The sequence below is a fragment of the Trachypithecus francoisi genome, unplaced genomic scaffold (assembly GCF_009764315.1).
Source record: "Trachypithecus francoisi isolate TF-2019V2 unplaced genomic scaffold, Tfra_2.0 Lachesis_group13, whole genome shotgun sequence".
Lineage (NCBI taxonomy): Eukaryota > Metazoa > Chordata > Mammalia > Primates > Cercopithecidae > Trachypithecus > Trachypithecus francoisi.
Genome location: NW_022681458.1, coordinates 91655621 through 91682139, shown reverse-complemented (window position 1 = coordinate 91682139; position 26519 = coordinate 91655621). Strand labels below are relative to the sequence as shown.

General features: G+C 41.0%; 1 protein-coding gene across 3 annotated transcripts; it reads right to left on the bottom strand.

Moving 5' to 3' along the window:
* Nucleotides 1–371: 371 nt before the first annotated feature.
* Nucleotides 372–26519, bottom strand: RBM43 (RNA binding motif protein 43). 3 transcript variants are annotated; one of them, XM_033231542.1, is made up of 5 exons: nucleotides 26365–26504; nucleotides 20874–21084; nucleotides 18106–18194; nucleotides 16835–17020; nucleotides 372–404 (listed from the first exon to the last, which is right to left on the bottom strand). In XM_033231542.1, exons 1-5 carry the CDS (start codon nucleotides 26365–26367, stop codon nucleotides 387–389), a joined length of 507 nt encoding a protein of 168 aa, XP_033087433.1. In that variant the 5' UTR covers nucleotides 26368–26504; the 3' UTR covers nucleotides 372–386. The 3 variants fall into 3 exon arrangements, with proteins under 3 accessions (XP_033087433.1, XP_033087434.1, XP_033087432.1); XM_033231543.1 differs by lacking the exon at nucleotides 372–404 and adding an exon at nucleotides 10459–11317; XM_033231541.1 differs by lacking the exon at nucleotides 372–404 and having other exon boundaries at nucleotides 13963–17020; nucleotides 26365–26519.

The following is a 26519-nucleotide window of genomic DNA, read 5'->3' as shown; positions in this document are numbered from 1 at the left end:
CTTATCCCATAGAACATACACATAGTTATTTGTGCCTTCTCTCTCAAAGACTACATTAACAATTTAGCCCAACAATCCTATTTCTATAAGAAAGCTATTATCTCAAGTTTGCTTGCTACCAGAAAACTGAAAATCCTGTGAGAACCAACTAAAAGTTTATACGTATGTAGAATCTGAAATCTTGTTTACATGAACGTGCTTTGGCAAGTTATAAATCATTTTAGAGAATTCAGAAAATAGTAACACTGAGAAAAACTTGTGCATGCATTTTGTAATCATGGAAGAGTCAAAATTCTACAGGTAGGAAACAGGGTGATAATACTACTCACCTGCAAACACATGCTAGCCTTCATGAAGAAGAAAAGATGACTTCAAGGGCAGAGCCTTCAGCCCAGAGGGCAAAGCTGCAAAACAGAGGATTATTCCCAAGCCTTGAAACCTAATGTTGTTTGCCCTGCTGGATTTCAAAGTCACTTGAAACTGATGACTCCTTTTTTCCTTTCATTTTCTCCCCTTCTGAACTGGAATGTCTGTATCTGTTATCCTATGCCTGTCCCACCACTGTATTTGGAGAACAAATAACTTGCTTCTCGAGTGGAGTTCACAACTTTCCAGATGGAGATGAATTGTGCCTCAGGATGAATTATACCCAAAGCCTTACCCAGACCTGATGAGATTTGGGACTTTTGAGCTGATGAAATTTAGATGAGATTTTGGACATTGAGTTGATGCTGTCATGGATAGAGACCTTTGGAGATGGGATGAGATGAATGTATTTTACATGTGGATGGAAGTAAAGATTTGGGGGGCAGAGGTGGACTGTGGATGGTAGAATAAAAACCCCCAAAGATGTCCATATCCTAACCCCTAAAACCTGCGGATAATGTTACCTTATATGGCAAAAGTGACATTAAAGAGAGGATTATGTTAAGGATCTTGAGACAAAGAAATTATCTGGATTATCTTGATGGACCCACATAATCATAGGGGTTAGAGCAGCAATAGGAAATGAATACAGATGCCCACCAAGGACATATGTTAAAAATACCCTAGTCTGAGAGGTTAATGTCAAATAATAGTGCAACATCAATTGATTTCTCAATATGAGTCGCATTTTTTCACAGAACCTACTTTAAGCACTAAAGCATTAAAGCTTAATGAAATACTCTGGGTGCATAAGGTTAATTAATAGATTGCATCTGGATAGAGAGCCTGTATTTATCTAAGACTGCAGTTTTCCACTCCAAGCCAATTCTTGGTAGCTTACCAGCACCATGCTGCCTCTGGAAGGAGGCTAATTACAAAACTGGACATCTCTATCCAGGGGGTTAAAATCTAACATCCAAGAACAAAGAGAAATCAGAAGCCAGTTCAGCATGGAATCCCTGTCAAGGCCTTCTTGGAAAACAGAGCAGCAGTGGATCTTTCTCTCCTAGCCAGAACACCAAAGCCATCGAAGCAGGGGAGATGGGTGCCTGAATAAAGTAACTTTGCTTTTTCTTACAATGCTGGAGAGGAACATGGCATTCGTGTGGATATTCTTTTCACTCTGAGCAGAAGGTCCTGGCAAAAAAACATCTAGAAATTGTCCACTATAAATTGTTTGGTTTCATTTCTCCTCTTTCATGAGGTCATGGTGATATTATACTCTCGGAATTCCTCTTTTCATCTGCTTCCTTTCCACTGACAGTTCATAAAGAATGGGCCACACTAGAAATAAAGTCTAAGCAGTTATTTCTTAAAATGGCCTGGGAGTTTGGGCTCCATGTACCTTGCAGTGGATACCAGAGAGAATTTTTTTTAACTGTGATCATTTCAGTGCCCTGGGCTGCACCCAGATTCCTATGTGGTTCTTTGAGATCTGAGCTAATAACTTAGGAAGTCATAGGAGAAAGGTTCATTAACCAGATACAAAAATTGCATAAGGGACTTTTCCTGCCTGTTTGCTATTCTTAATAATAAAAATGGTTGCCATTTATAGGTTTATACAAAGGGCCAAACTCTATGTGCACTTTATATACATATTCTTGTTAAACCCTCTCCCAAAACATTGCACAGTAGATATTACTATCTCTGCTTTATGAATTAAAAACATAAGATTTAGAAACCTTAATTTGTGCCTGATGCCTACTAAAAAGACAGAGGAAGGATTAGAACACTGGTCTCTAAGCCCAGAAACTGCATTCATAACTACTATTTACTACTGCTTCCCTAGTTTATTTCTGTGGTGAGAAGCAAATGTTAAGTTTTGAATTAAAATTATTCAATAGCACAATATTTTATTGTTAATTGAAGAAAATTTTTCTTCATGATTTCTGTGAACCTGTGACCTTTCTCTGCATCCAGAGCTCTGAAGGACTTTGGTTATGTTTATGCTGTAAGCAATCATAGATTATGAGCTAAGTCTCCCCACCAGACCAGACAAAGACACCACAGGCTTCAGGAAGAGATATTAGACACTGAAGTATTTCCTTAAGAATGTGGCCTGTGTATATCCCTAGTCTCTGAGGACTGAACCCTGAAGCCCCTAGATTTGTTAAGGGTTTGAAAGCAGAAAATGCCTTTGTTCCCAGATAGAACCTGTGGAAGTGGCAAATGTCCTAAAGAAGTGTTCCAGGACCTTCCATGACAAACATAGTATTGGAAAAATACAGCAGAAATGACTAAATGACTATAAGGGCAGGGCTGAGAAAGTCAGCGTGAAAGCCTCTGAATGTTTCCCCATCCCCAGGAAGGTTTGACAGAGCTAGGGAGAGGCACATCTGGAGAGATTTTGTGGATGGTCATCAGACAATGTGGCTGTCATTTGCAAGGACAAACCTACCTAAGAGAAGGTGAAGGTTGTCTGACTAGATGTCTGACTCAGGAGGTGACAACCAAGGACCAGCCCCTGACTCACCATCACCACCTCTCACTCACTTGCTTTCACTTAGCAATTCTGACAGCAATTCTGCTGTCAGATGAGGTGGAAAAATCCAGAATTGACCAAGATGATCTTGAATTAATTTTTTGACTCGGTGCAATGTGAGATTACTCTGATTTAACTGATATTTGGTTTCTAACAGCTAGTAAAATAAAAGTTCAAACTAGAAATTAAAATCAGTTATGCGGAAAGGTGATATTTTCTTGCAAAACTGAGTTTGCAACCTAAGAAATATACATTAGCCATAAATGGTGGCCTACATCATAAATATATATTGCAAGAATATAATGTCTCTACTTTTTCATTTTCACTTTTAAAGGTAAATTTAAAACATTCACGAAGGGAGAATAAATAGCATAATGAACTCCAGCTCCAACAATTATCAGATGTTGTCAATCTTCTTTCTTCTATTATCTTCCCACCCCCTCCACACACGCACACATACTTTCAATTCCCCTATGTATCTTTAATAGAAAAGGGATTTCAGCATTACCAAGATATCATATTTTTTATTTTTTTGTGGAGACGGGGTCTTGCCATGTTGCCCAGGCTGGTCTCAGACTCCTGGGCTCAGGCAGTCCTCCCACCGCCGCCTCCCAAAGTGCTAGGATTACAGGCATGAGCCACAATGCCCAGTCCTAAGATATCATTATGACACCTAAAAAGATTAACAGTAATTCTATAATATGGTTTAAGATCGTCTTCCTGTTCAAATTTCCATAGTTGTCTCACCGGCATCTTGTTTGTTTGTTTGTTTGTTTTGAGACGGAGTCTTGCTCTGTAGCCCAGGCTGGAGTGCAGTGGCGTGATCTCCGCTCACTGCAACCTCCGCCTCCCGGGTTCAAGCGATTCTCCTGCCTCAGCCTCCTAAGTAGCTGGGACTACAGGCACCCGCCACCACGGCTGGCTAATTTTTTGTATTTTTAGTGGAGACACCGTTTCACCATATTAGCCAGGATGGTCTCGATTTCCTGACTTCGTGATCCGCCCGCCTCGGCTTCCCAAAGTGCTGGGATTACAGGCGTGGGCCACGGCGCCCGGCCCTCACTAGCATCTTCTTATGGCTGTTTTGTTTGACTCATAATCCAAACACGCTCCACCGATTGTATTTGGAAGTCTCTTAGGTCCCTTTATTGTGTAACACTTTACCCTCTAAAGTCTGTGATTTTTACATTTCTAATGCACGTGGAATCTTGCCTGTGAACTAAGGCTGAGCACGAAATTCACAAGTCTGCAAGCTGATTTGTAAGTACCATGCTAACTGATTGCGCCTCTGGAGCCACCACAGCTGATTTAAATGTGGGCTACAGCAGTGTTTCAGCACAAGAGCAAAGAATTCCTCAGACAGAGATCTGGCTCCCTCTAGTGCTTTTTCAGATTATAACAGCCTCTGATTCTCAAACCAAATAACTAGAAAAATGATCCCAATGTAAATAATTCCATGTTGTATGCCCTTTTAGCTGCATATTTCTTACATCACACCATTCAACAATGAGGAAGGAATTATTTTATTTTCTTTAATAATGAAGGATAATGATTACTGAATATTAAGTACAGAGTCAGAAGCTACATGTTTATTCCACAGTCTATGGGAGATGTCATATTCCATCATTTAAAGTAACATCATCATATAGGAGTGCAAAGACTTACTTAAAACAACAACAGCAACAACATCAAAGTAACATCATCATCTCTGCCAGAAGTCTTGCTGCTGTTTCCAAGGTACTCCTATTGTTTTAACAGCTCCTTTATTTCAAACTGCCACTTTCTCATTTTACTCATCATTGCATTTGGGTTAGAATTGGGAGTAGACGGAGCTTTCGCCAAAAGAAATAAATTCTTACAGCTGTTTCTGATATCGCATCAAATGGATGAAAATAGAACAGAAGAGAGGGCCAGGCACGATGGCTCACACCTGTAATCCCAGCATTTTGGGAGGCTGAGCTGGATGGATAGCTTGAGCCCAGGAGTTTGACATCAGCCTAGCCAACATGGCGAAACCCTGTTCTACAAAAAGTAGAAAAATAAGCCAGGCGTGGTGGTGCGCACCTCTGGTTACAGCTACTCGGGAGGCTGAGGTAGGAGAATCGCTTGAGCCAGAAGGGCGAGGCTGCAGCAAGATTGCACCACTGCAACTGAGACTGCACCACTGCACTCCAGCCTGGATGACAGAGTGAGACCCTGTCTCAAAAAAAAAAAAATGTAAAAAAGATGAGAGACAAAATCGTTAAGACCAGGCCTTGGCACCAGGTGGCAAGAAAAGGGAAGCATAGAAAGTGTTACAAATAATTGACATCTACTAAATTAATGTACTTTAAAATAATAATTGATTGTACAAAGTATTATAACTGGCATAAAAAAAAAGAAAGCAAGGGCAAGAAAACATACACCTAATCTAGGAAGGCTTATTTACCATGAATAACCTCTTCATCTCTGAGTATATAGAAATACATAGTTTTATAGACACTTTTGTATATTTATGTTTTAAAACTATAGCTACTCTGCCACAAGCCATTTTTAAAAGGGGCATTCCTGAAAGAAGAAATAAAGCTGAATTGAAGTTGAGAGTGAGGCCAGGTAAATATTAGTTTCATCTAATGAACACATCTAATGAACACATCCTGAGACTATAGGAATTCTCAGGGTAGCAATAACATAGCTCTTCAAGCCTGGTCTCTTGCACGTGTAAGAAATTTTTTCAGCTGTGTCGAGAGAATGCCAAATTTAGGAGAACATTGCCACCTTTGAATTCTTCACCAAAAGCTAAGGTTCAGCAACAAATCCAATACAGTTTTGATTGATTGTGAATTAAATCTAGCCCAGCTCAAACCCGATTTGACTGTGGACAGTGTTGATTTACTCCTCGCTCTCCAGTGAATCCTGAAGTTTTAGTCTAGGAATAACATAAATAGGACCCACAGATAACTGTTTATAGCATTTACATCATTCTCTACCAGGATGACCTTGGCTACAAGTGGACAGCTCAGATCTCAGGAAATGTACCAGTGTCAGATTGTTTTATTTTTGCAATTATGTGTCGGAGAAATGAGAGCAAGACAGTAAATATTCCCACTACAAATCATTCTGAGGCTGGAATGAGAAATTTTCTCCATATCTGGGCCAAAAAAAAAAAAAAAGACCACAGGAGCAGAGCTGGAAGAAGACTGCCTGAGATGGGCAAGGGTGATTTGCACCATCGTATCTCTGAATTACCCTTCCACCTTGTGCCATATCACTGCCACCCCTCCCCAGTTAATGGCAGTGACAAAGGGGACAGAGTCCCCTTGTCTAGGGAACACAGGTAAGTACCAGGCCACAGAAAAACAGCAAGAGGGATAGGGATGATCTTTTAGAAACTAGGAGAGGCTGGGCACAGTGGTTCATCTGTAATCCCGGGACTTTGGGAGGCCGAGGCAGGTGGATCACCTGAGGTCAGAAGTTCAAGACCAGCCTGGCCAACAAGGTGAGATCCCATCTCTACTGAAAACACAAAAAATATTAGCCAGGCATGGTGGCATGCACCTGTAGTCCCAGCTACTAGGGAGGCTGAGACAGGAGAATCACTTGAACCTAGGAGGTGGAGGTTGCAATGAGAGGAGATTGTGCTACTGAACTCTAGCCTGGGTGACAGAACAAGACTCCATCACAAAAGTAAAAAGTAGAAACTAGGAACTAGGAGAGTCTGGAAAGAATTTCTGACTCATCCTCTCTGGCATTATTGGGTCACCTTAGGGAAATGGCTGTATATGTTGTTGATTGTTGACAGTTGTGTCCTATAAAGTTTTCGAGAATAACGAATCCACAAATACTAAACCATCACTCTCGGGAGAAATACAAGATTAGGTGCCCACAAGCCTCTGGTCACATTTTCATTAATCAATCAATACATAGCCTTGTTTGGTGTGTGTTTCTGTTTAAAGACACTTTATTTAATATAAGCTGTTGATTCATTAGCAAGGAACTCACAGCCAACAGCACTGAAACTCATGCCTAGAAGAAACTTATCTAATATATGTATTTTCTCTGTAAAGCACATCCCAGTCTTCTCACACTTAGGAACTCTAGAAAACACTTCAAACACTAAGCTTGGGGCTCATTCTAAACAGCAAAATCACCAACTAAACGTACAAAAATGTAGGGCAGGTGTGGTGGCTCAAGCCCGTAATCCCAGTGCTTTAGAAGGCTGGGGTGGGAGGATGAGGTAGGAGAATCGCTTGAGGCCAGGAATCTAAGACCAGCCTAGGCAACAAAGTGAGACCCCTGCCCCCATCTCTACAAAAAATAAAAAATAAATTAGCTGGGCATGGTGGCACACCTATAGTCCTAGCAACTTAAGAGACTGAGGCAGGAGGATCCCTTGAGCCCAGGAATTCAAGCCATTTTTAAAAGGTGCATTCCTGAAAGAGAGCCGAATTGAAGTTGAGAGTGAGGCCAAGTGTAAATTAGTTTCATCTCAGGAACACACCCAAAGTCCCTTATATAGGAATTCTCAGGATAGCAATAACATAGCTTTTCAAGACTGGTCTCTTGCACGTGTAAGAAATTTTTTCAGCTGTGTCAAGAGAATGCCAAATTCATACCTGGCCTCACTCTCAACTTCAATTGAGCTTTCTTTCTTCTTTCAGGAATGTACCTTTTAAAAATGCCCTGAACTCAGCCAGGTGCAGTAGCTCACACCTTTGATCCCAGCACTTTGGGAGGCCAAGGCAGGTGGATCACCTGAGGGCCTGGCCAACATGGTGAAACCCTGCTGTCTCTACTAAAAATATAAAAATTAGCCAGGCATGGTGGTGGGCACCTGTAATCCCAGCTACTCAGGAGGCTGAGGCAGGAGAACTGCCTGAACCCAGGAGGCAGAGGTTGCAGTGAGCTGAGATCGTGCCATTGCACTCCAGCCTGGGCAACAAGAGTGAAACTCTGTCTCAAAAAAAAACAAAAATGACTTGAACTTCTGGGCTCAAGGGATCCTCCTGCCTCAGCCTCTTAAATTGCTAGGACTAAAGGTGTGTGCCACCATGCCCAGCTAATTTATTTTTTATTTTTTGTAGAGATGGGGGTCTCACTTTGTTGCCCAGGCTGGTCTCAGACTCCTGGCCTCAAGTGATTCTCCTACCTCAGCCTCCCACCCCAGCCTTCTAAAGCATTGGGATTACAGGCTTGAGCCACCATACCTGCCCTACATTTTTGTGCATTTAGTTGGTGATTTTGCTGTTTAGAATGAGCCCAAGCTTAGTGTTTGAACCAAATAAACCATGATCGCGCCACTGCATTCCAGCCTAGGCAACAGAGCAAGACCCTGTCTCTAAAAATAAAAAATAAATAAAAACATGGAAAATGCATCATTAAATAGACCTCAAAAGAGACACCTGTTTACAATAAGAGAGCTGAAACAGGAAGGTCACACCTGCGAACATACAGGTGGTTCAAATTTTTTGCCATTTTGTGCACATGGAGTGGGGCTTACTGATAAATGTTTGCAAGTAAGCAGATGTATAAATACGGAATCCGTGAATAATGAGGGCCAACTCTGTAAGAGAGGGCTCTGTCGCTAAAGATGTGTGTTCCCGGGAGCCGGCCTACCTTGCTATGTAATGAACACTGCTCAGTCTAACTGGTAAGACTCTTCTTTTTTCACCTGTGGAAAGTACTGCCATCAGCAATGGCCACAGGACTTGGTCAGCACGATGACAAGGACTGCACTAAAATGACAGACCACTGGAGACAACTTGTTAAACAGGATGGGTTCCCATGGCAAACTGGGCAAGTTTAACAGGTTTCTTTCCTTTAGGCCTGACACCCTCTGCTGAGTAAGTATCCCTGGGAGTTAGAGAGAGAGAATCAAAAAAAAAAGAAAAGAAAGAAAAAAACCATCTTAAAACTGAAAAGAAAAAAAATAATAATAAGGATTAGGGTCATTCATTTAAATATTTAAAAAGACTGACCTTATCTTGTGCCCCAGTGTGATTTGAAATAAAATTTATAGGAGGCCATTGGTTTGAACTGAGCTCTTGCACTAGACCCAACAGACCAAACCAAAATGGAGTCACTCATGCTAAAGTGACTACTTTACTAACGTTTCACGCTACTAACCTGAAACTCAGTTGTTTATCTGAACTGATAAATCAGAAGAAAGAAAACAGCCAAATCTCCAAACAGGCCAGTTTCAGCCAGCAGGATAAAGAAGTGCCCTCTGCTTTCACCCTTACAAGAAAAGTAACTTTGAATCAAGCAGTCCACTTTTTGTTCTCTTTCTGCTCTCTTCAGCCCTGTTATGTCTATAAAGCCAACCTTGTCTGCACAGCTCATCAAAACACTCATTCTATCTTATAGAACGCAGTGTTGCCCAATTTTAGAATTGCAAATAAAAGCCAATTAAGAACTTCAGGCCGGGCGCGGTGGCTCAAGCCTGTAATCCCAGCACTTTGGGAGGCCGAGACGGGCGGATCACGAGGTCAGGAGATCGAGACCATCCTGGCTAACACGGTGAAACCCCGTCTCTACTAAAAAAATACAAAAAAATTAGCCGAGCGAGATGGCGGGCGCCTGTAGTCCCAGCTACTTGGGAGGCTGAGGCGAGAGAATGGCGTAAACCTGGGAGACGGAGCTTGCAGTGAGCTGAGATCCGGCCACTGCACTCCAGCCTGGGCGACAGAGCGAGACTCCGTCAAAAAAAAAAAAAAAAAAAAAAGAACTTCAACTAAATTTGTTGTCATTTTGTCTTCTGACAGTGGTGAAACAGAATGGATCAGTTAAAAGGGTTGAAGCAATCTTCTGACCATGTGGCATGGTTTACAATATATAGCCAACCACGGAAGTCCAACTCTGACCCTGCTTTAAAAAATATATCAGAGGGGAAATTCGAAAACCGAAAGAATCTATTCCGATCCACACTCCTAGAGGCACTACATAGAGCTATCTCCGTGGTTCCTTTAAGATGCTCCAGACTAGAGAAGAACCCGGCGGTTCCTTAACATAATAAAGCCAGAGCTCTGCCCTCTCAAAAGCTGGAGTCGCCTATTGTCTTCCGCCAGGACACAAACCACTCCCTCTGCCCTAGAGCATGAAAAACATCAGGACGGAATTCTGATATTCCCTCTCAAAACTATGTTGTGAAACAATGAACCCTGCTTCAGTTATACCTCTGTATCTGTGAGATAAGAGATTTGTAATATCAAGCATGGTCTTCCCGTTTTTCTACTACAGAAAAAGGCCTGAAGCAAAAGCAAATCACCTTCCCTTCTTACTATGAACTGCATCACTTTCTCTCCCTTGATTGGCAGGAATTAGAGGAACCACTGGCCACCATTAGTTATACAAAGAGTCCAGCCCTAGGTGGAGAACTTCACCTGATTGTCACAAAATCTGATGAGGTAATAGTGTTACAGGAAAGGGGTCCAGATCCAGACCCCAAGAGAGGGTTCTTGGATCTCGTGCAAGAAAGAATTTAGGGTGAGTCCATAAAGTAAAGCAAAAACAAGTTTATTAAGAAAGTAAAGGAATAAAAGAATGGCTACTTCATAGACAGTCCCGGCTGCTGGTTGCCCATTTTTATGGTTATTTCTTGATGATATGCTAAACAAAGGGTGAATTATTCATGCCTCCCCTTTTTAGACCATATAGGTAACTTTATGATATTACCATGGCATTTGCAAACTGTCAGGGCGCTGTGGATCACCAGAGGTCACTCTCGTCACCATCTTGGTTTTGGTGGGTTGTAGCCGGTTTCTTTACTGCAACCTGTTTTATCAGCAAGCACTTTATGACATGTATCTTGAGCCAACCTCCTGTCTCATCCTGTGACTTAGATTACCTTACCCATCTGGGAATGCAGCCCAGTAGGTCTCAGCCTCATTTCACCCAGCTCCTATTCAAGATGGAGTTGTTCTGGTTCACACATTTCTAACAGTAGCTATTATCCCCATTTTATACATGTGCAATGGAAGTCAAAAGTCAGTAAGTAGTGTTGCCAAAATTCAGTCTCAGATCTATCAAGCTACAAAACTCATGCCCTCAGCCACTCTGCTCTGACTGCCATATAGGCGGTATCCTTCTAACACACAGGACTGCCTGTAAGTAAATGATGCTTACTAGCATTGGGGGTATTGACGAAGAGTCAAACTCTGTAAAATATTTGAAGAGATTTATTCTGAGCTTAATATGAGTGACTATGGCCTGTGACACAGCCCTCAGGAGCTCCTGAGAACACGTACCCACAGTGGTCAGGGTACAGCTTAGTTTTACATATTTTAGGAAGGCATGAGACATCAATCAAATACATTTAAGAAATACGTTGGTTTGGTTCAGAAAGGCAGGACAACTCAAAGTGGGGGCTTCCAGGCTACAGGTAAATTTAAACATTTTCTGGTTGACAGCTGGATGACTTTATCTGAAGACCTGGGATCAATAGAAAGGAAATGTTGCAGTTAAGATAAAGGATTGTGGAGACCAAGTTTTATTGTGCAGAGGAAGCTCTCAGATAGCAGACTTCAGAGAGAGCAGGTTGTAAAATGTTTCTTATTGGACTTAAAACGGTACCTGGCTCTTAGTTGATTATCTCCTAGATCTGGAAAGGAAGAAGGAAAACAAAGGGAGAAGGGGATTCTCTGTAGAATGTGGATTTTTCCCACAAGAGACTTTGCAGGGCAATTTCAAGTTACGGCAAGGAAATATATGTTGGGGTAAAACATTTTTATTTTCTTCCCTGTCATGCCAGATTAGAAAGCAAGTCACAATATATAGGGTTAAATAAAACCCATCTGATGAGAGTTTATGGTTTGTAGGACATGACTTCCCACACCCCTTAGACAAGAATTTGGGCAAGATACAAAATCAGACCTTAGTCCTCAGGAGAAGGGAAAGAAAGTTACTCAAATCTAAAAACAGACATTTAAAAAAACCAAAAAGTGTCAGTGAATACATAATGAAATACTACATTTTTATGGGTATGAACAAGCTATATCTTTCAGAAAATACATGCTATAAATGGGTAAAAAAGACAATATAAGATTAATATTAAATGTTTAATAAAATGATTTATTAAAATAAATTATTTATTTAATTTAAATATTTAATTAAATATTAAATATTGCAGTGAACTTTCAGAGTGAGTCAATTAACACCAGACCTCCAGTCTAAGCCTCCCAGACACCAGGAATCACTTCAGACACATGAACTTGGTAGTGGTGTACAGGGAACTTGGTAGTGGTATGCAAGGCCCACATGGAAGACTCTTGCAAATAATCCAAGAAGGAGCTCATTAAGTAACCCAGGATGCCCAGGTTTTGGGGGGTATGTGCTATGAAAAAGTATCCACCTGTAATTGTTGCACCTTGAGTTCTTGTTGTTTCAAAAAGTTCCAGGAAGATGGGAGGCCAAGGTGGGTGGTTCACTTGAGGTCAAGAGTTTGAGACCTGCCTGGCCAACATGGTGAAAGCCCCCTCTCTACTAAAAGTACAAAAATTAGCCGGGCATGGTGGTGCACGCCTGTAATTCTAGCTACTAGGGAGACTGAGGCAGGAGAATTGCTTGAACCCGGGAGGAAGAGGTTGCCGTGAGCCAAGATTGCACCACTGCACTCCAGCCAGGGTGACAGCGCGAGACTCTGTCTCAAAAAAAAAAAAAAATTTATTAGCCCGATGCCGGGTGTGGTTGCAGGTGCCTATAATCCCAGCTACTTGGGAGGCTGAGGCAGGAGAACTGCTTGAACCCAAGAGGTGAAGTTGCAGTGAGCTGGGACCGCACCATTGCACTCTAGCCTGGGCAATAAGAGCAAAACTCTCTCAAAAAATAAAAATAAAAAATAAAAATTTTAACAACCAATTATTTTATCTTAGGATAAAAATTTACCATATAAGTTTTTTTAATATATCAATTGTATTTTCCTAAATTTATATTTTGATTAATAGACCTAAATACTTTTAGTCCTTTTATAAAACCTAAGAAGCCAAGAACAAACGTCTATGTATTTAGCAATTTGTTTTTTATTTTTAAATTGGGATATGATCCAGATATTTAATGAGTATCATTTAACATAATTTTAACATTTTAAAATTACATGAAAAGCTCATTTATAAATGTTTATTTCATTTATAATATTTATTTCTCAATTATTATTCCTAGATTTATGAAAATTGAGATAGAACTAGTCATTTTTTTTATTAATCAGTTTTATAGACTGTTACCATCAAGGGTTTATCTTGATATTAGGGTTTAAGTAAGAACCTTAAAGTTAAAAACAGCCACCCTGTTGATAACTCAGAAAAGTTATAGCTATTTTTATTAAATCAACAATATTAATCATATTTATTTTAAAACTATATAAACAAAGATCATTTTGTTTTAGGCTTTATGACTTTAAAATATCTAGCAGAGGCAAATATAAAACTGTCTGACCAGTAAACCCAGATAAAAATGTATGCTGACAATTTTGAAGACATTTCTAATTTTATTTCATCCACAATTTTAAAACCAATTAATTTATCAAAGATTTACTTAAGTCACATCAACTAAAAAAAACTGGGAGTTAATTACTATACATTTTATATGAGTGCTAATTTATTTAAACCAATCAGAATAAAATTTCTTAACGGATTTCTGGCTGACTACATCAGATTTTACGTAGATACAACATATAACATATGTACATACACATAAACATATTTAAACACATATACATACATATAAAGATATCAGAACTTTTATTTTAGAATTTTAGTCGTGATATAGTAAAACACATAAAAATTCACCAGTTTATAAAAATGATTAGATGCAAATTATTTTTCTGACAAAATGGGCTAAGGATAAGCTTTAAGCTTTTTTAATAGGCAATCTTATAGAGGCTGTGAATCAAATTTGGGATAAAGCAGTTTGAGTCACTCACCAATGCACTGAATTGAACAAAGAATAGTTAACTGTGAAAGTGTGCTGAATTATGTGAGTAGGACCAAAAGACAAGAGTGATTTTTAACAAGGTTTATACAGTATTTTCTTGGACTCAATTCTTTGTTGTTCAAGATAAGAATGTTGCCATTCTTTTTTGTATAGGGAGGAAGGTTTTACATGGGAATTTCATCTTTGCTTTAAAAAAAAAACAGTAGGAAGGTCAAAATGACTTTCTTTTATATCTGCTGGTTTTCAAGTGTTTTTGTTTTTTTAGTAGTATGTTAGAATAGCTGTTTAGAGAAGGATAAAGTGGGGATATTGTAAGAAGGGGAGGTGAAAGGTCAGGAAAAGAAAAAGTTCCAGCCACCTTTGATACAGTATTTTTTAATAAGGCAATTACTTGCATCCTGAATGTATTTTAATTGTTTTTAGCCTCGAGATATCAATGAAATATGCATATCTTATTTGGAGTATATGATTTTATAGCCTCCATCTTTTAGTTCAGTTTTAAGAACAACAGACTAAATGATCCCTATAATGTTTGAATATGTTTCTAGCTGGAGTTCTAGAAAATATTCTGGCATGACATTGAACTTTGAGAGCTCATTTCGTGGGTGCTCTGATTTAATGCCAACTATGCAAAAGTCAAGTAAATGCAAGCACTGAATACACAAATGCCAATTAAATAAAAGCCCAGACAGAAAATAAAATTCATGCTTACCAGTAAGAATGATAAGCCTTCTCCAAAGAAAGGGAAAAATTCCCTCATCCAAGCCTCAAGGTCCAAACCTCGCAGCTGAGGTCAACGGGGGGAAAATAATTCTACCCAACAGATCTACCAAACAAGAGGGGGAACGATCTCTCCCTAATCATATGCTAAATAAAACAGAACTCAAACCATATTTGAGAGTTCTGTCCAAGAGATACTCACTGGGAGGAGAAAGCATGACCTGTGAAAGTGGTGGGGGTGTGGGGGTTCAAAGGGCCCCAACACAGGTACCTCATGCCATAGCTCCAAAGGCCAGTGATTCTCCCTGAGGTGAGTCAGCTTTGTATCCCACTTCTGACACCATGTATGTCAAAGTCAAAGTGAAAATGTAGACACAAAACTCTAAATTTAGTGTTTTATTTGAGAAGAATTTCAATTCTAGGTCATCTTTAGTATGTTCAACAAACAAAGAGAAGGTTGAGGGTTTTATTTTAAACGAAGAATGTTACTTGTGGTCTTAAGAGAAAGCTCATTGGTATTAGTAAAGCTCTGGGGAGCTGGCAAGCTCCAACTGGTGGGCAATGGCCATAGGCAAAATTAGTCCTAGAGTTACAGCAAGTTATCTCAACAGCTATAGACAAAACTGGTTTCAGGTTACAGCAAGTAGTTTCAGTAGCCAGGCTCACAGAGAATTATATTCTTTGAGAATTATGTGTGCCAAGTACTTTTTCCCCCTAGCTTCTTGACTCTGTTTTAGTTGGGTGTGACAAGCATGACTCAATTTACATGAGAATCACAATTACAAGAGAACAATTATAAGAGAATCACCAATTTATGTAAGCACTTAGGCTAAAAAAGTAGTAGTAAAAACATCCTATGTGGCCAGCAGCCTTGAAACAATAGAATTTAGTCAAATAATGATTACCTGCATCAGATATGCTTTCCATCTAAATAGTTTCCCTAGTGATTTTTGCCAGTATTCTAATTCTACATGGAGTCAACACAAACTGTAAACGTTAAGAAATTGCCCATGGCATAATAACCACCTTTCAAACTTCTCATATGTTAAGGTTACTTCTTAATAATTATTATTTTCTAATAATTTGGAGTTACAGAGAAAGTAAGATTCCTTCAAAGTTTGGTGAGTTTGCTGGGCACGGTGGCTCACGCCTGTAATCCCAGCACTTTGGGAGGCCAAGGAGAGCAGATCATGAGGTCAGGAGATTGAGACCATCCTGGCTAACACGGTGAAACCCCGTTTCTACTAAAAAAATACAAAAAGATTAGCCGGGCGTGGTGGCGGGTGCCTGTAGTCCCAGCTACTCTGGAGGCTGAGGCAGGAAAATGGTGTGAACCCAGGAGGCGGAGGTTACTGTGAGCCGAGATCACACCACTGCACTCCAGCCTGGGTGACAGAGCAAGACTCCGTCTCAAAAACAAACAACAAACAAAAAAAAAATTTGGTGAGTTTTTTTTCAAAGTTTTATTCCTTAGATATTATCTGTATAATCAGATAGACTGGGCTAAGCCACAGCCTCATTCCTTATCAACTGGATAATTTCAGAAAAGTGTTTTAACTTCTCCAAATCCTAGTTTCTTCCACTATAACATGAGGATAGTCAACACTGACAATGAAGGATGAGCATAAGGATTAATGAGATAGGATGTGTAAAGCTAGCCTCATTCATGGCAATGGTCACTGCTCGGCAAGGGAAAGCAGTGCTTATGACTATATTGCTGAGATTTTATTAACTAACCTTTTGCCCTATTAATTTCATGACCCCTTTTTTAAACAAGTAAGTGTCAGAAGAAGATCCTATAATGTCAATGTGTGCCCTATAAAAGTTAATCAGGACTTCAGGGTATCTCGAACTTAATTGTTCACATGCCCATTTGATCATTCTTTTCTCTTTCTTTTCCTTTCCTTCCAAAATAAATGTCTCTTTTCTAAGCTTTAAGTAAAGAGCATGTGACCATTCCTCAATGAGCTCTTTTACATGTTTTGCATTGTTTAGCTGAGAACCAACTTGAATGTTTTTTAGACAAATTGTGGTGATTTCACCATCCACTTTCTCCTGACTCAGAATGTGGAATTTTTTCAGTGTGCTTTCATAAGATCTACACTTGTGTTGCAGGTAAAGAAAAACATCTGTGTCAAGCACAAGCATTTCTCCACTTCTAGCAGTCTCGGGTACTAAGGTCCTGACTGATGCCAAAGAGTTATTACTTCTCTGTAGATTCCTTTGGGGATTTTGTGTATTCCACTTTCTTCCCTCACTGGTAAAATTTTTGTCTTTTTCTAAGAGAGAACATGCTCTTACTAGCAAAGATTCTTCGAGCCTCTTGACAGCCAGAAATGATCCTTCCACGGAGATTCTTCCATTGGGTTTCAAAGGACTGAAGTTTAAACTCGGGATTTTTTTTTTCAGGTCCTTTACCAGAGTTTCTAGAGTAACTTCTTTCCCAAAAACAGAAAGATCAAGGATGGCATTTACAGAGCTGAAGATCTAAAATTAAAAAGAGAGAAATGAAAACTGCCTAGTGGGAGAGACTACATAAACATGTTCTTTTCTGCCATTTTCTTGTCTCTGCAGAAATTGCATTAAACCAGGCCCCAGCTGCCTGCCCCAGACTTCCTGACTTCCTGTACCAGGACAGCCCATCAAAGTGATCCCATTTGGTTCAATTTGGGATTCACACTCCCTCACCACATACCCCAAAACAGAGGTGCTCAAATCATTTTTAGAGGCAGAATTCTTTTTTGAAACAGTTTTATGCAGAACCATACATATAAACTCCTCTGGTTCTGCTTGGATAGGGGTCCCCCAAGAGTCATTCCCACCCCCAGTCTAAAGTTCATCAGATGGCTGCATACAACTCTGAGTGTCTTACAGAATCAAGTTAGTAAACCATTGCTTTGTATTTTAACTTCTTCTTCTTTTTCTTATTTCCTGTCTCTTCAAAGCTTCTTTTTAATGTTCATTCTAATTGTGTTTTCCCAAAATAAGCCTTTAGGTTGGTACCTGGCATCATCCATGACAGTATAAGAGCTTACTATCACTTTAAAAGCATTAAGTGAGGCTGGGTGTGGTGGCTCACCCCTGTAATCCCAGCACTTTGTGGGGCTGAGGTGGGAGGATTGCTTGAGTCCAGGAGTTTGAGACCAGCCTGGGCAACATAGGGACACCCTGTCTCTAAAAAAACTACAAAAATTAGCCAGGCCTGGTGGTGCACACCTATAGTCCCAGCTACTCGGGAGGTTGAGACAGGAGAATCACTTGAGCCCAAGAGGCAGAGGTTAGAGTGAGCTAAGAGTATGCCACTGCCTAGGCGACAGAGCAAGACCTTGTCTCAAAAAATACACATTTTGTAAAATAAAACATTAAGTGACACACATAGAAAGATAAAACAGATGAGGCGATAACCAAAATTTCAAGGGCCAGGGTTGGCCTTTAACACTGACTCAGGGAGTTTGCATTTTCTTTCCTAGAAGTCACGGAGTGAGAGCACTTTGTGTCTCCTGCCGTAAGAAAAACTTCAAAGAAGAAATGGGATACAGGACTATCAGTACACCTTCAGCATCACACCTTACCTTGTCACTAAAATGAGAGACTGTGAGTTCAGCATGTCTAGCCTTCCTTGCTAGCCGGTGTTTCTTGTGTCTGATGACATTCTCTGCAACTAAGTGGAAACACTGGCATCAAAAGTGTTTATGGCACGATACACTAATAATTTTTTAATAAAATAGGCATATTCAATTATACAAGAATGTCTAAGATTTTTTTCTACATTTTTCCTCTAAATTCAACATTCAAATCACTTTTTTGTTGCACTTTAACTCATTAAAGTTCATTGTATGCATAAATATGATCCAAATCACGTTATAAAACACACAAGGCATTATATGCATGAATAAAAAAAAGAAAGGTATATCCCCATCTCTGTTAATTCTAGTCACAAGAAGACTTTACATTCTTGATTCAAGTTATCATACTATTCTGGTTTTCCTCCCAATTCACTGGCTGACCTGCTGAGTCTCCTTCCTAATCCTCCCCTCTTCCCATTCTCTAGGTGTTGGCAAGACCTGGACCTCAGGCCTGATGCTTCTTTGCTAACCTGTACCCATCCCCTGGGTGATCTCAACAATCTCCATGGCTTTAGACACCATCTCTACATGAATTGTTTTCAAAATTCTATCTTCAGCCTCGATCTTTCTTCCTTCTGCCTGTAGAACTCTCTACCTCATTATCCTAATAGGCGTCTCACTGACCCAAACTGAACTCTTGATAACTATCTCCCTTCCAAATGTATTCTATCCCCAGTGTTCTCTACCACAGAAAATGACATTTAATCCATCAACATGTCCCAAATACCCACCAGTTCCTATCACCTGCCCTGCTACTGCCCTATCAAAACCAACGATGAGTATAATTCCTGTTCTTCAAACAGCTGCTAGGTTGCTCATTTAAGAAAAGGCAGTCCAATCTTGTCAATCCCCTGCTTGAAACCTTCCCTGTCACCCAGAATAAAATCCCAGACACCTTGCCATGATCCAGCAGTTACTGAGCATAAACTGGCCCCGGCCCCCCATCTAACCACATCTCCTATCACTCTCCCCCAGCTCATTCCACTCCAGCCACACAGGCCTCCTTGCTGTTCTTCCACACACCCAGCATGCTCCCCACTCGCAGAATTACCGGTCCTTCCCTTGGCCTAGAATGTTCTCCCTGCTTATCTGCATGAATCATTCCCTTACTTGGCTTCTGCTCAAATGTCATCTAAATAGAGCATTTCCCTTCCTATTCATCTAAAACAGCACTTTCCATCATATTCTATCCCTTTATTCTTCTTTATATCTTGTCATAGCACTTAGTATTTATGAATATATAATCATAAATTAAAATATTTAAATAAACAAATATCTAAGTTGTATATAAATAAAGCACCCAACATATTATAGATTCATTTGTTTAAAATCTGTCCAGATGTACATTTCAAGAAAAAAAAAGACTTTGCCTATTTCACTCATTGCTGTATCAAGACCGAGCATGTTGCCTGGTAAATAATAGGTACTCAGAAAATATTTATGAATGAATGACCAAGGCCAATCTCTCCCTCTCAATCTCTCTCTGAGTTGCCAATTAACATATAAAATATTAACTTTCAAAAACACTACCATCTCCTTAGAGAAATACTGAGCCCCTGAGCCTCCTCCTGCCATTCCTTACCTGAACATCCCCATTGAGAAGAAATGACTTAATTAATGGTGACAGCTAAAGGTACTGAAAATCAATAGTGCCCTGGATCTTTCTCTGGACTCTGTCTTCCCTCAAGCAAAGCAAGGTCTCTTCCTCTACTCCTACCCCCATGTGGTATGTTCACCTCCAAGAGCCTGGCATGGAGACTTGTTTTTCTCTGGCAATGTATTTTCTGCCAGCCACTAAGTTGTAAAGAAGGTTGCCCATTCCATGAGGCTGAAGGGGTGTTGTGTGCTCTGCCAACCCAGTTTCCTCACCATCTAAGTCAGGGATTAGGTGCAGGGAGCAGAATGACTCAATCTGATCTCAGAGTCAAGCCACACTTCTCAATTCAACTTTGCCAGTAATAAGGCAGATACTATATTAGAATATCTATTTATTCTAAAATATATAGTTGAGGCCACCTGAAAATTCCCAAAGTAGTCATCTTGTTTATGAGATTATATATCATCTTTATGGGGTTTTTCCCCATTTTTGTCTGTATTTTACAGGTTTTCTACAATAAAATGTAACACTTTCACCCCAAGATATAGACAGATTCAAAATACAGAAAAAAGTTTTCAAGAATTTGCCAGTCACTAGCAACTTTATCATGAGCCATTTTCATATCTTTTCTTCCTAAAGCAGTATCATGCCATTTGTATATTCAATAAACAATAAAATATTTTTTTTTTAAAGTTACTTTAGCCAGGTGTGGTGGCTCACGCCTGTAATGCCAGTACTCTGGGAGGCCAAGGCAGGCAGCTCACTTGAGGTCAGGAGTTTGAGACCAACCTGGCCAACATGGTGAAACTCCGTCCCTACTAAAAATACAAAAATTAGCTGGGTGTGATGGTGGGCGCCTCCTGTAATCCTAGCTATTCAGGAGGCTGAGGCAGGAGAATCACTTGAACCTGGGAGGTGGAGGTTGCAGTGAGTTGAGATCACACCACTGCATTCTAACCTGGGCAACAGTTGAGTGAGACTGTCTCAAAACAAAAAAAAGAAAAACAAAAAGCTACTTTAAAATTTACCAGTTCCGTGGATCATTTTAATAAAATGTAATTTTTAAATTTCATTGAAGAAGTATTTCTAAAATTACAAAAATTTGATTTAGAAATACCTTTTTTTTCTTTGAATATTACATATGCAACTCCCTTGGTTCTTGTCGGATATATCACATCTTCAACATCTCCACCCTCATTCTTAATGTCTTGGAAGTGGCTCTTTACTAATAGGGCCAATAACTGATCACTAAAAAGGCCAACTGGAAGACCAGCAACTACAACCGTTCTTTCAGGAGCTTTGGATTCCTTGACATTCAAAACTGATGCCTGTAAGAGAAACAGTAGGTTATTCTTTAAAAATACAAGACTCTACGTAATAAAGGTGACATCACACTTCAGTAGAGAGAATATCTTATTCTATAAAAGTACTGGTGCAGCTGGTTAGATACTTTTTAAAAGGGGTGTAGGGGAGTAAATCCTTGCTTCACACCATATACCAACATAAACTCTGTATGAATTTAAGAGTTAAATGTAAAAATTAAACCTTTTTTTTTTTTTTCCGAAATGGAGTCTCTGTTACCCAGGCTGGAGTGCAGTGGCGTGATCTCAGCTCACTACAACCTCTGCCTCCTGGGTTCAAGCAATTCTCCTGCCTCAGCGTCTCAAGTAGCTGGGACTGCAGGTGTCCACCACCATACTCAGCTAATTTTTGTATTTTTAGTAGACACGAGGTTTCACCATGTTGGCCAGGCTGGTCTCAAACTCCTGACCTCAAGTGATCTGCTGCCTCAGCTGCTCAAAGTGCTGGGATTACAGGCATGAGCCACCACACCCAGCCACCTTTTTTTTCATAAGTTGAAAATACTGGTTAATATGTGTCTGATTTAGGAAGCCCTAAAAATAATGGAAGAAGTTACCATCCTTTTTTTAATAAGTTGAAAATATTGGTTAATATTTGTCTGATTCAGGAAGGTCTAAAAATAATGGAAGAAGTTACAAAGGAAGGAAAAGATCACAAATATAAATTTAAAAATTTATTAATTAAAAATAAGTCTAACCACAAAATATGGTATTTGGAGGTGGCTATATGTTTTCTTTACATTGTAGAGTCTAAAGCATGTGAGAGAGTAAGAAACACATCCCCTACTTTTATTGTCAGAATCAGGAAAGTTACCATAAAAAAAAAAACCCTGGGCCATGTATAGTGGCTCACGCCTGTAATCCCAGCACTTTGGGAGGCTGAAGCGGGCAGATCACCTGAGGTCAGGAGTTCGAGACCAGCCTGGCCAACATGGTGAAACCCCTTCTCTACTAAAAGTACAAAAAGTAGCTGGGCGTGGTGGTGGGCGCCTATAATCCCAGTCACTCGGTAAACTGAGACAGGAGAATCACCTGAATCCAGGAGGTGGAGGTTGCAGTGAGCCCAGATCATACCACTGCACTCCAGCCTGGACAGCAAGAGACTCCGTTTCTAAATAAACAAACAAACAAATAAACAAAGCCCTGGCAATAACATAGGGACTGCAACGGAGTAAATCCTGCCTCCCAGCACATATCTGACATGAAAGTCAGCCATAGCAAATACACACTATTGCAGACCCGGCCACCATGCTGGACACAGAGTATCAACTGGAAGTAAATCCTTCCTTGGGCTCATTCTCTTTGAACTTTTATTATCCAGTTAAGGCTTCTATTTAAATGCTTTAATTTGTCCCTCAGCCTCATTTCGGGAAATGGATTTATAAGCTTCTCCCAATTTTTATACAGTTAGTCCACCTGAGCTCAAACATAAGCTGTCCTAAGTTACCTGGGGTTGGACAGGACAGCTCATGGGCTAGAGTAATGGTTAGCAGACCAGAAAGGAATTTGCAGCCCTCAGTCCAGCGGCCTCTCTATTCAATAGGACTCCACTGAAACTATTTCTGACCTACCAGATCAGGAAGACAGTGTAAGCACTCGCACACACACATACACACATACACACACACACCACACACACACACAGTGTCCTGTCCATCCCAAGAGCCCCGTAAAATGAAAGTAAAACAATTTTAAAAAGCAGCCTGGGCACAGTGGCTCACACCTGTAATCCTACCACTTTGGGAGGCCGAGGCGGATGGATCACCTGAGGTCAGGAATTCTAGACCAGCCTGGTCAACGTGGTGAAATGCCGTCTCTACGACAAATAAGCTGGGTGTGGTGGCAGGCGCCTGTAATCCAGATGAAACCCGGTCTCTACCAAAAACACAAAAAATTACCCAGGTGTGGTGGTGCACACCTGTAGTCCCAGGTAGCTACTCCAGAGGTGGAGATAGGAGGATCGCTTGAGCCCAGGAGCTCGAGGCTGCAGTGAGCCAAGATGGCACCACGGCACTCCAGCCTGGGTGACAGAACAAGGTTCTGTCGGAAAAAAAAAAAAAAAGAAAGAAAAGCCTGAATGAACACTCCAGAGAGAACCTGCTAGCATTTATATCCCAGAGCAAGTTCTCCCCCATTTATGGGATTTGAAGGGGCCCCAGCCTAAAAATCATAAGTACTTGCATGATTTTAAGTAAATTATGGAATGCAGACCAGGCAAGGTGGCTCACACCTGTAATCCCTGAACTTTGGGAGGCCGAAGCAGGAGGATCACCTGAGGTCAGGAGTTCGAGGACAGCCTGCCAGCCTGGTGAAATCCCATCTCTACCAAAAATAACAAAAATTATCTGGGCGTGGTGGCACATGCCTGTAGTCCCAGCTACTTGGGAGGCTGAGACAGGAGAATGGCTTGAATCTGGGAGGTGGAGGTTGTAGTGAGCACCACTGCACTCCAGACTGCCTAGGCAATAGAGGGAGACTTTGTCCCAAAAAAAAAAAAAAAAAATTATGGAATGCAAAAAAAAAAAAAAAAAAGGAAAGAAAGAGAAAGAAGAAAAAGAAAGAAGAAGGAAAGAAAAGAAAAGAAAGACTGAAAGAAAGAAAGAAGAAAAGAGAAGAGAAAGAGGAAGGAAGGAAGGAAGGGAGGGAGGGAGGGAGGGAATCCATTTGACCCATTTGCTAGGAACATTTTCCTAGAAGTGCAAAAGGAAAAATACACATAACATTGGACTAAAAGGAGAAAAAGTAATCACAGCACACTATTGGGACCTGCTATAAACAATATTTACTGTTTACATTGTTATTGGTTTTTCACTTTTAGACAAACCTGGTAACTCTTTAAAAAGGCCAGGTGCAGTAGCTCACGACTATAATCTCAGCACTTTGGGAAGCTGAGGTGGGCAGATCACTTGAGGTCAGAAGTTTGAGATCAGCCCGGCCAACATGGTGAAACCCCATCTCTACTAAAAATACAAAAATTAGTGGTGGCAGGCACCTGTAATCCCAGCTACTCCGGAGGCTGAAGAACCAGAATGGCTTGAACACGAGAGGTGGAGGTTGCAGTGGGCCAAGATCGTGCCACTGCACTCCAGCCTGGGTGACAGAGTGAGACTCTGTCTCAAAAAAAAATAAAAATAAAAACAAAAATATTGAAGATTTAAATATGGCTACAAAAAAATAGAAGTGCTCAACCCTGTCAATGTAAGAATAAAGGCAGGGACATCATATCAGAAAGCAAAAAGGCATAAAGAAAAACTTTATTTTTCTAGTGAAGATTCCCTCACTGCATTTGTGTTTATTTCTTTTGGGAGATCTTCTTCTTTTTTTCTTTTTTTTTTTTTTTGAGACGGAGTCTCGCTCTGTCACCTACCCTGGAGTGCAGTGGTGTGATCTTGGCTCACTGCAACCTCCACCTCCTGGGTTCAAGTGATACTCCTGCCTCAGCCTCCCGAGTAGCTGGGACTACAGGCACCAGCCACCATGCCCGGCTAATTTTTGTATTTTTAGTAGAGACGGGGGTTTCACCATTTTGGCCAGGCTGGTCTCGAACTCCTGACCTCGTGTTCCACACCCCCCCTCGGCCTCTCAAAGTCTTTTTTTTTTTTTTTTTAGACAGAGCCTCACTCTGTTGCCCAGGCTGCAGTACAATGGCGTGACCTTGGCTCACTGCAACCTCCGCCTCCTGGGCTCAAGTGATCCCTCTACCTCAGCTTCCCGAGTATCTGAGACTACAGGTGGGTGCCATCACGCCCAGCTAATTTTTGTATTTTTAGTATAGACTCCTGACCTCAAGTGATCCGCCCGCCTTGGCCTCCCAAAGTGCTGGGATTACAGGAGTGAGCCACCGCGCCTGGCAGGGAGATCATTTTCTGCACTCCAACAATATCAAAGAAAAACATGCAATCAATTTAAACTCAGGAACTCTTACTTCAGTTCTATGCCCTCATTAGTACTAATACCGTATTTCTTTATTTGAATGTCTACATGTAATTTATCTTTAAAATCAAAGAAACTTCTCCCTGAACCAGTATTTTTAGGAGAAAAAAACATAAAGGTGTAAATTTTGTTTGGTAAGAACTAGTTTCTATGAATCATCTAATGAATTAGTACTTCAATGACTTGCCAGTATTTGTCCTTCTTTTCGTAGGCTGGAGAAAGTATGGCTAATATAGATAATTTTACTGAGGTCAGTTATGAATAATGAGGGTTATCCATCTCTTCTACCCACGATTAAGATAAAGAATTGTCCTAGAGAAAGACAGTCCTTTCAAGGACTTTGCAACGAGCAGCTTTTAGCCAAGAGATACTAAGGTGATGGCGCTTTTCCTTGCATCAGTATTGTGTTATAACAGACTTGGCCGTCTTATCAGAAAGCAAAAAGTATATAGAAAAACTTTACTTTTGTAAGTAAGGCATTGGGAAGAAAAAGAAGATTCATTCACTGCATTTGTTTATATTGATTTTCTCAAAATCAGTTGTTTATTTTGAACAACGACGCCTTTACCGCCACCAAGTCAACAAAAACACACTTGCATCTCACAATTGCTTTTGCATTTCCGGGACTCTAGCATTTTAGAGCAGGAATTAAAGGCCTTGCCAAGGCTTTTAAGCGATTGATGGAAACAAAACAAAACACAGAGGCTAAATTTTGAATTTGCTAACTTTTCTTCCTCACCAGCACTAATAATAAAAACGTCCTTTGTGTCTCTAGAGAGAAAACTAAGACCACAAAAGACAAGAATTCGCACCAAGGCAGACATAAGACATGAGGATGTCTTCCTGACTTGCGTCCTTGTTCTTACTAGCCCTTTTCTAAAGGCACTGTGGCCTCCATTTCTGGCTAATCAGTCCACTTTTGTTCCCCCCGAGGCGTGGGAGGCCAACAGTTAAGCCCTAATAGCCTGCGAAGCAGCTCCTCGAGGAAACGGCGGCGTCCCCGTCGCCTGTGCAGTGGGTGCGGGAGGTGGCAGCCTAGTCCTGCGCTTCTGCAGCGGGCCTACACCGCACCGCCGTACGTGAATTTCAGGAGCACGCAGTGCCGCCGCCCGGGAAGGTGCAGCGAGGCTGACCTGAGTTTGCCCGCCTGGGTGGACGGCTCTCCGGAGTCCCCAGGGCCCCTCCGCGCGCCGCCCCTTCCCGCGCAGCCCTTCACCCTGGCCCGTCGCGCCCGGTTCCGCGCCTTTCTAGGGGACCATGGCGACAGTGCAGGCACGGACCTGCTCCGCAAAATCCAAAGCAAAAGCAACTTGCCATGGCGGAGGAGAGACGCGCCCTCGGCGGCCGCAGGAAGCCCACAACCAGCGGAACGCGGGGGATGGGGAGAAGAGCGAGCAGGCAGGTTTTGGTTTCGTTATTTTGTTCCCGCTCCCTTGGAGGCTACGAAGAAAAGGGCGGCCCTTCCACCC

What these genes read in the sequence shown, in the direction of transcription:
- RBM43 (XM_033231541.1), bottom strand. An exon ending in AATATTCAAAGAAAAAAAAG is followed by an intron (nt 18,195 to 20,873) that starts GTATTTCTAAAT and finishes GTTTCCACTTAG; the next exon opens with TTGCAGAGAATGTCATCAGA. An exon ending in TCTCTCATTTTAGTGACAAG is followed by an intron (nt 17,021 to 18,105) that starts GTAAGGTGTGAT and finishes TTTTAATTTTAG; the next exon opens with ATCTTCAGCTCTGTAAATGC.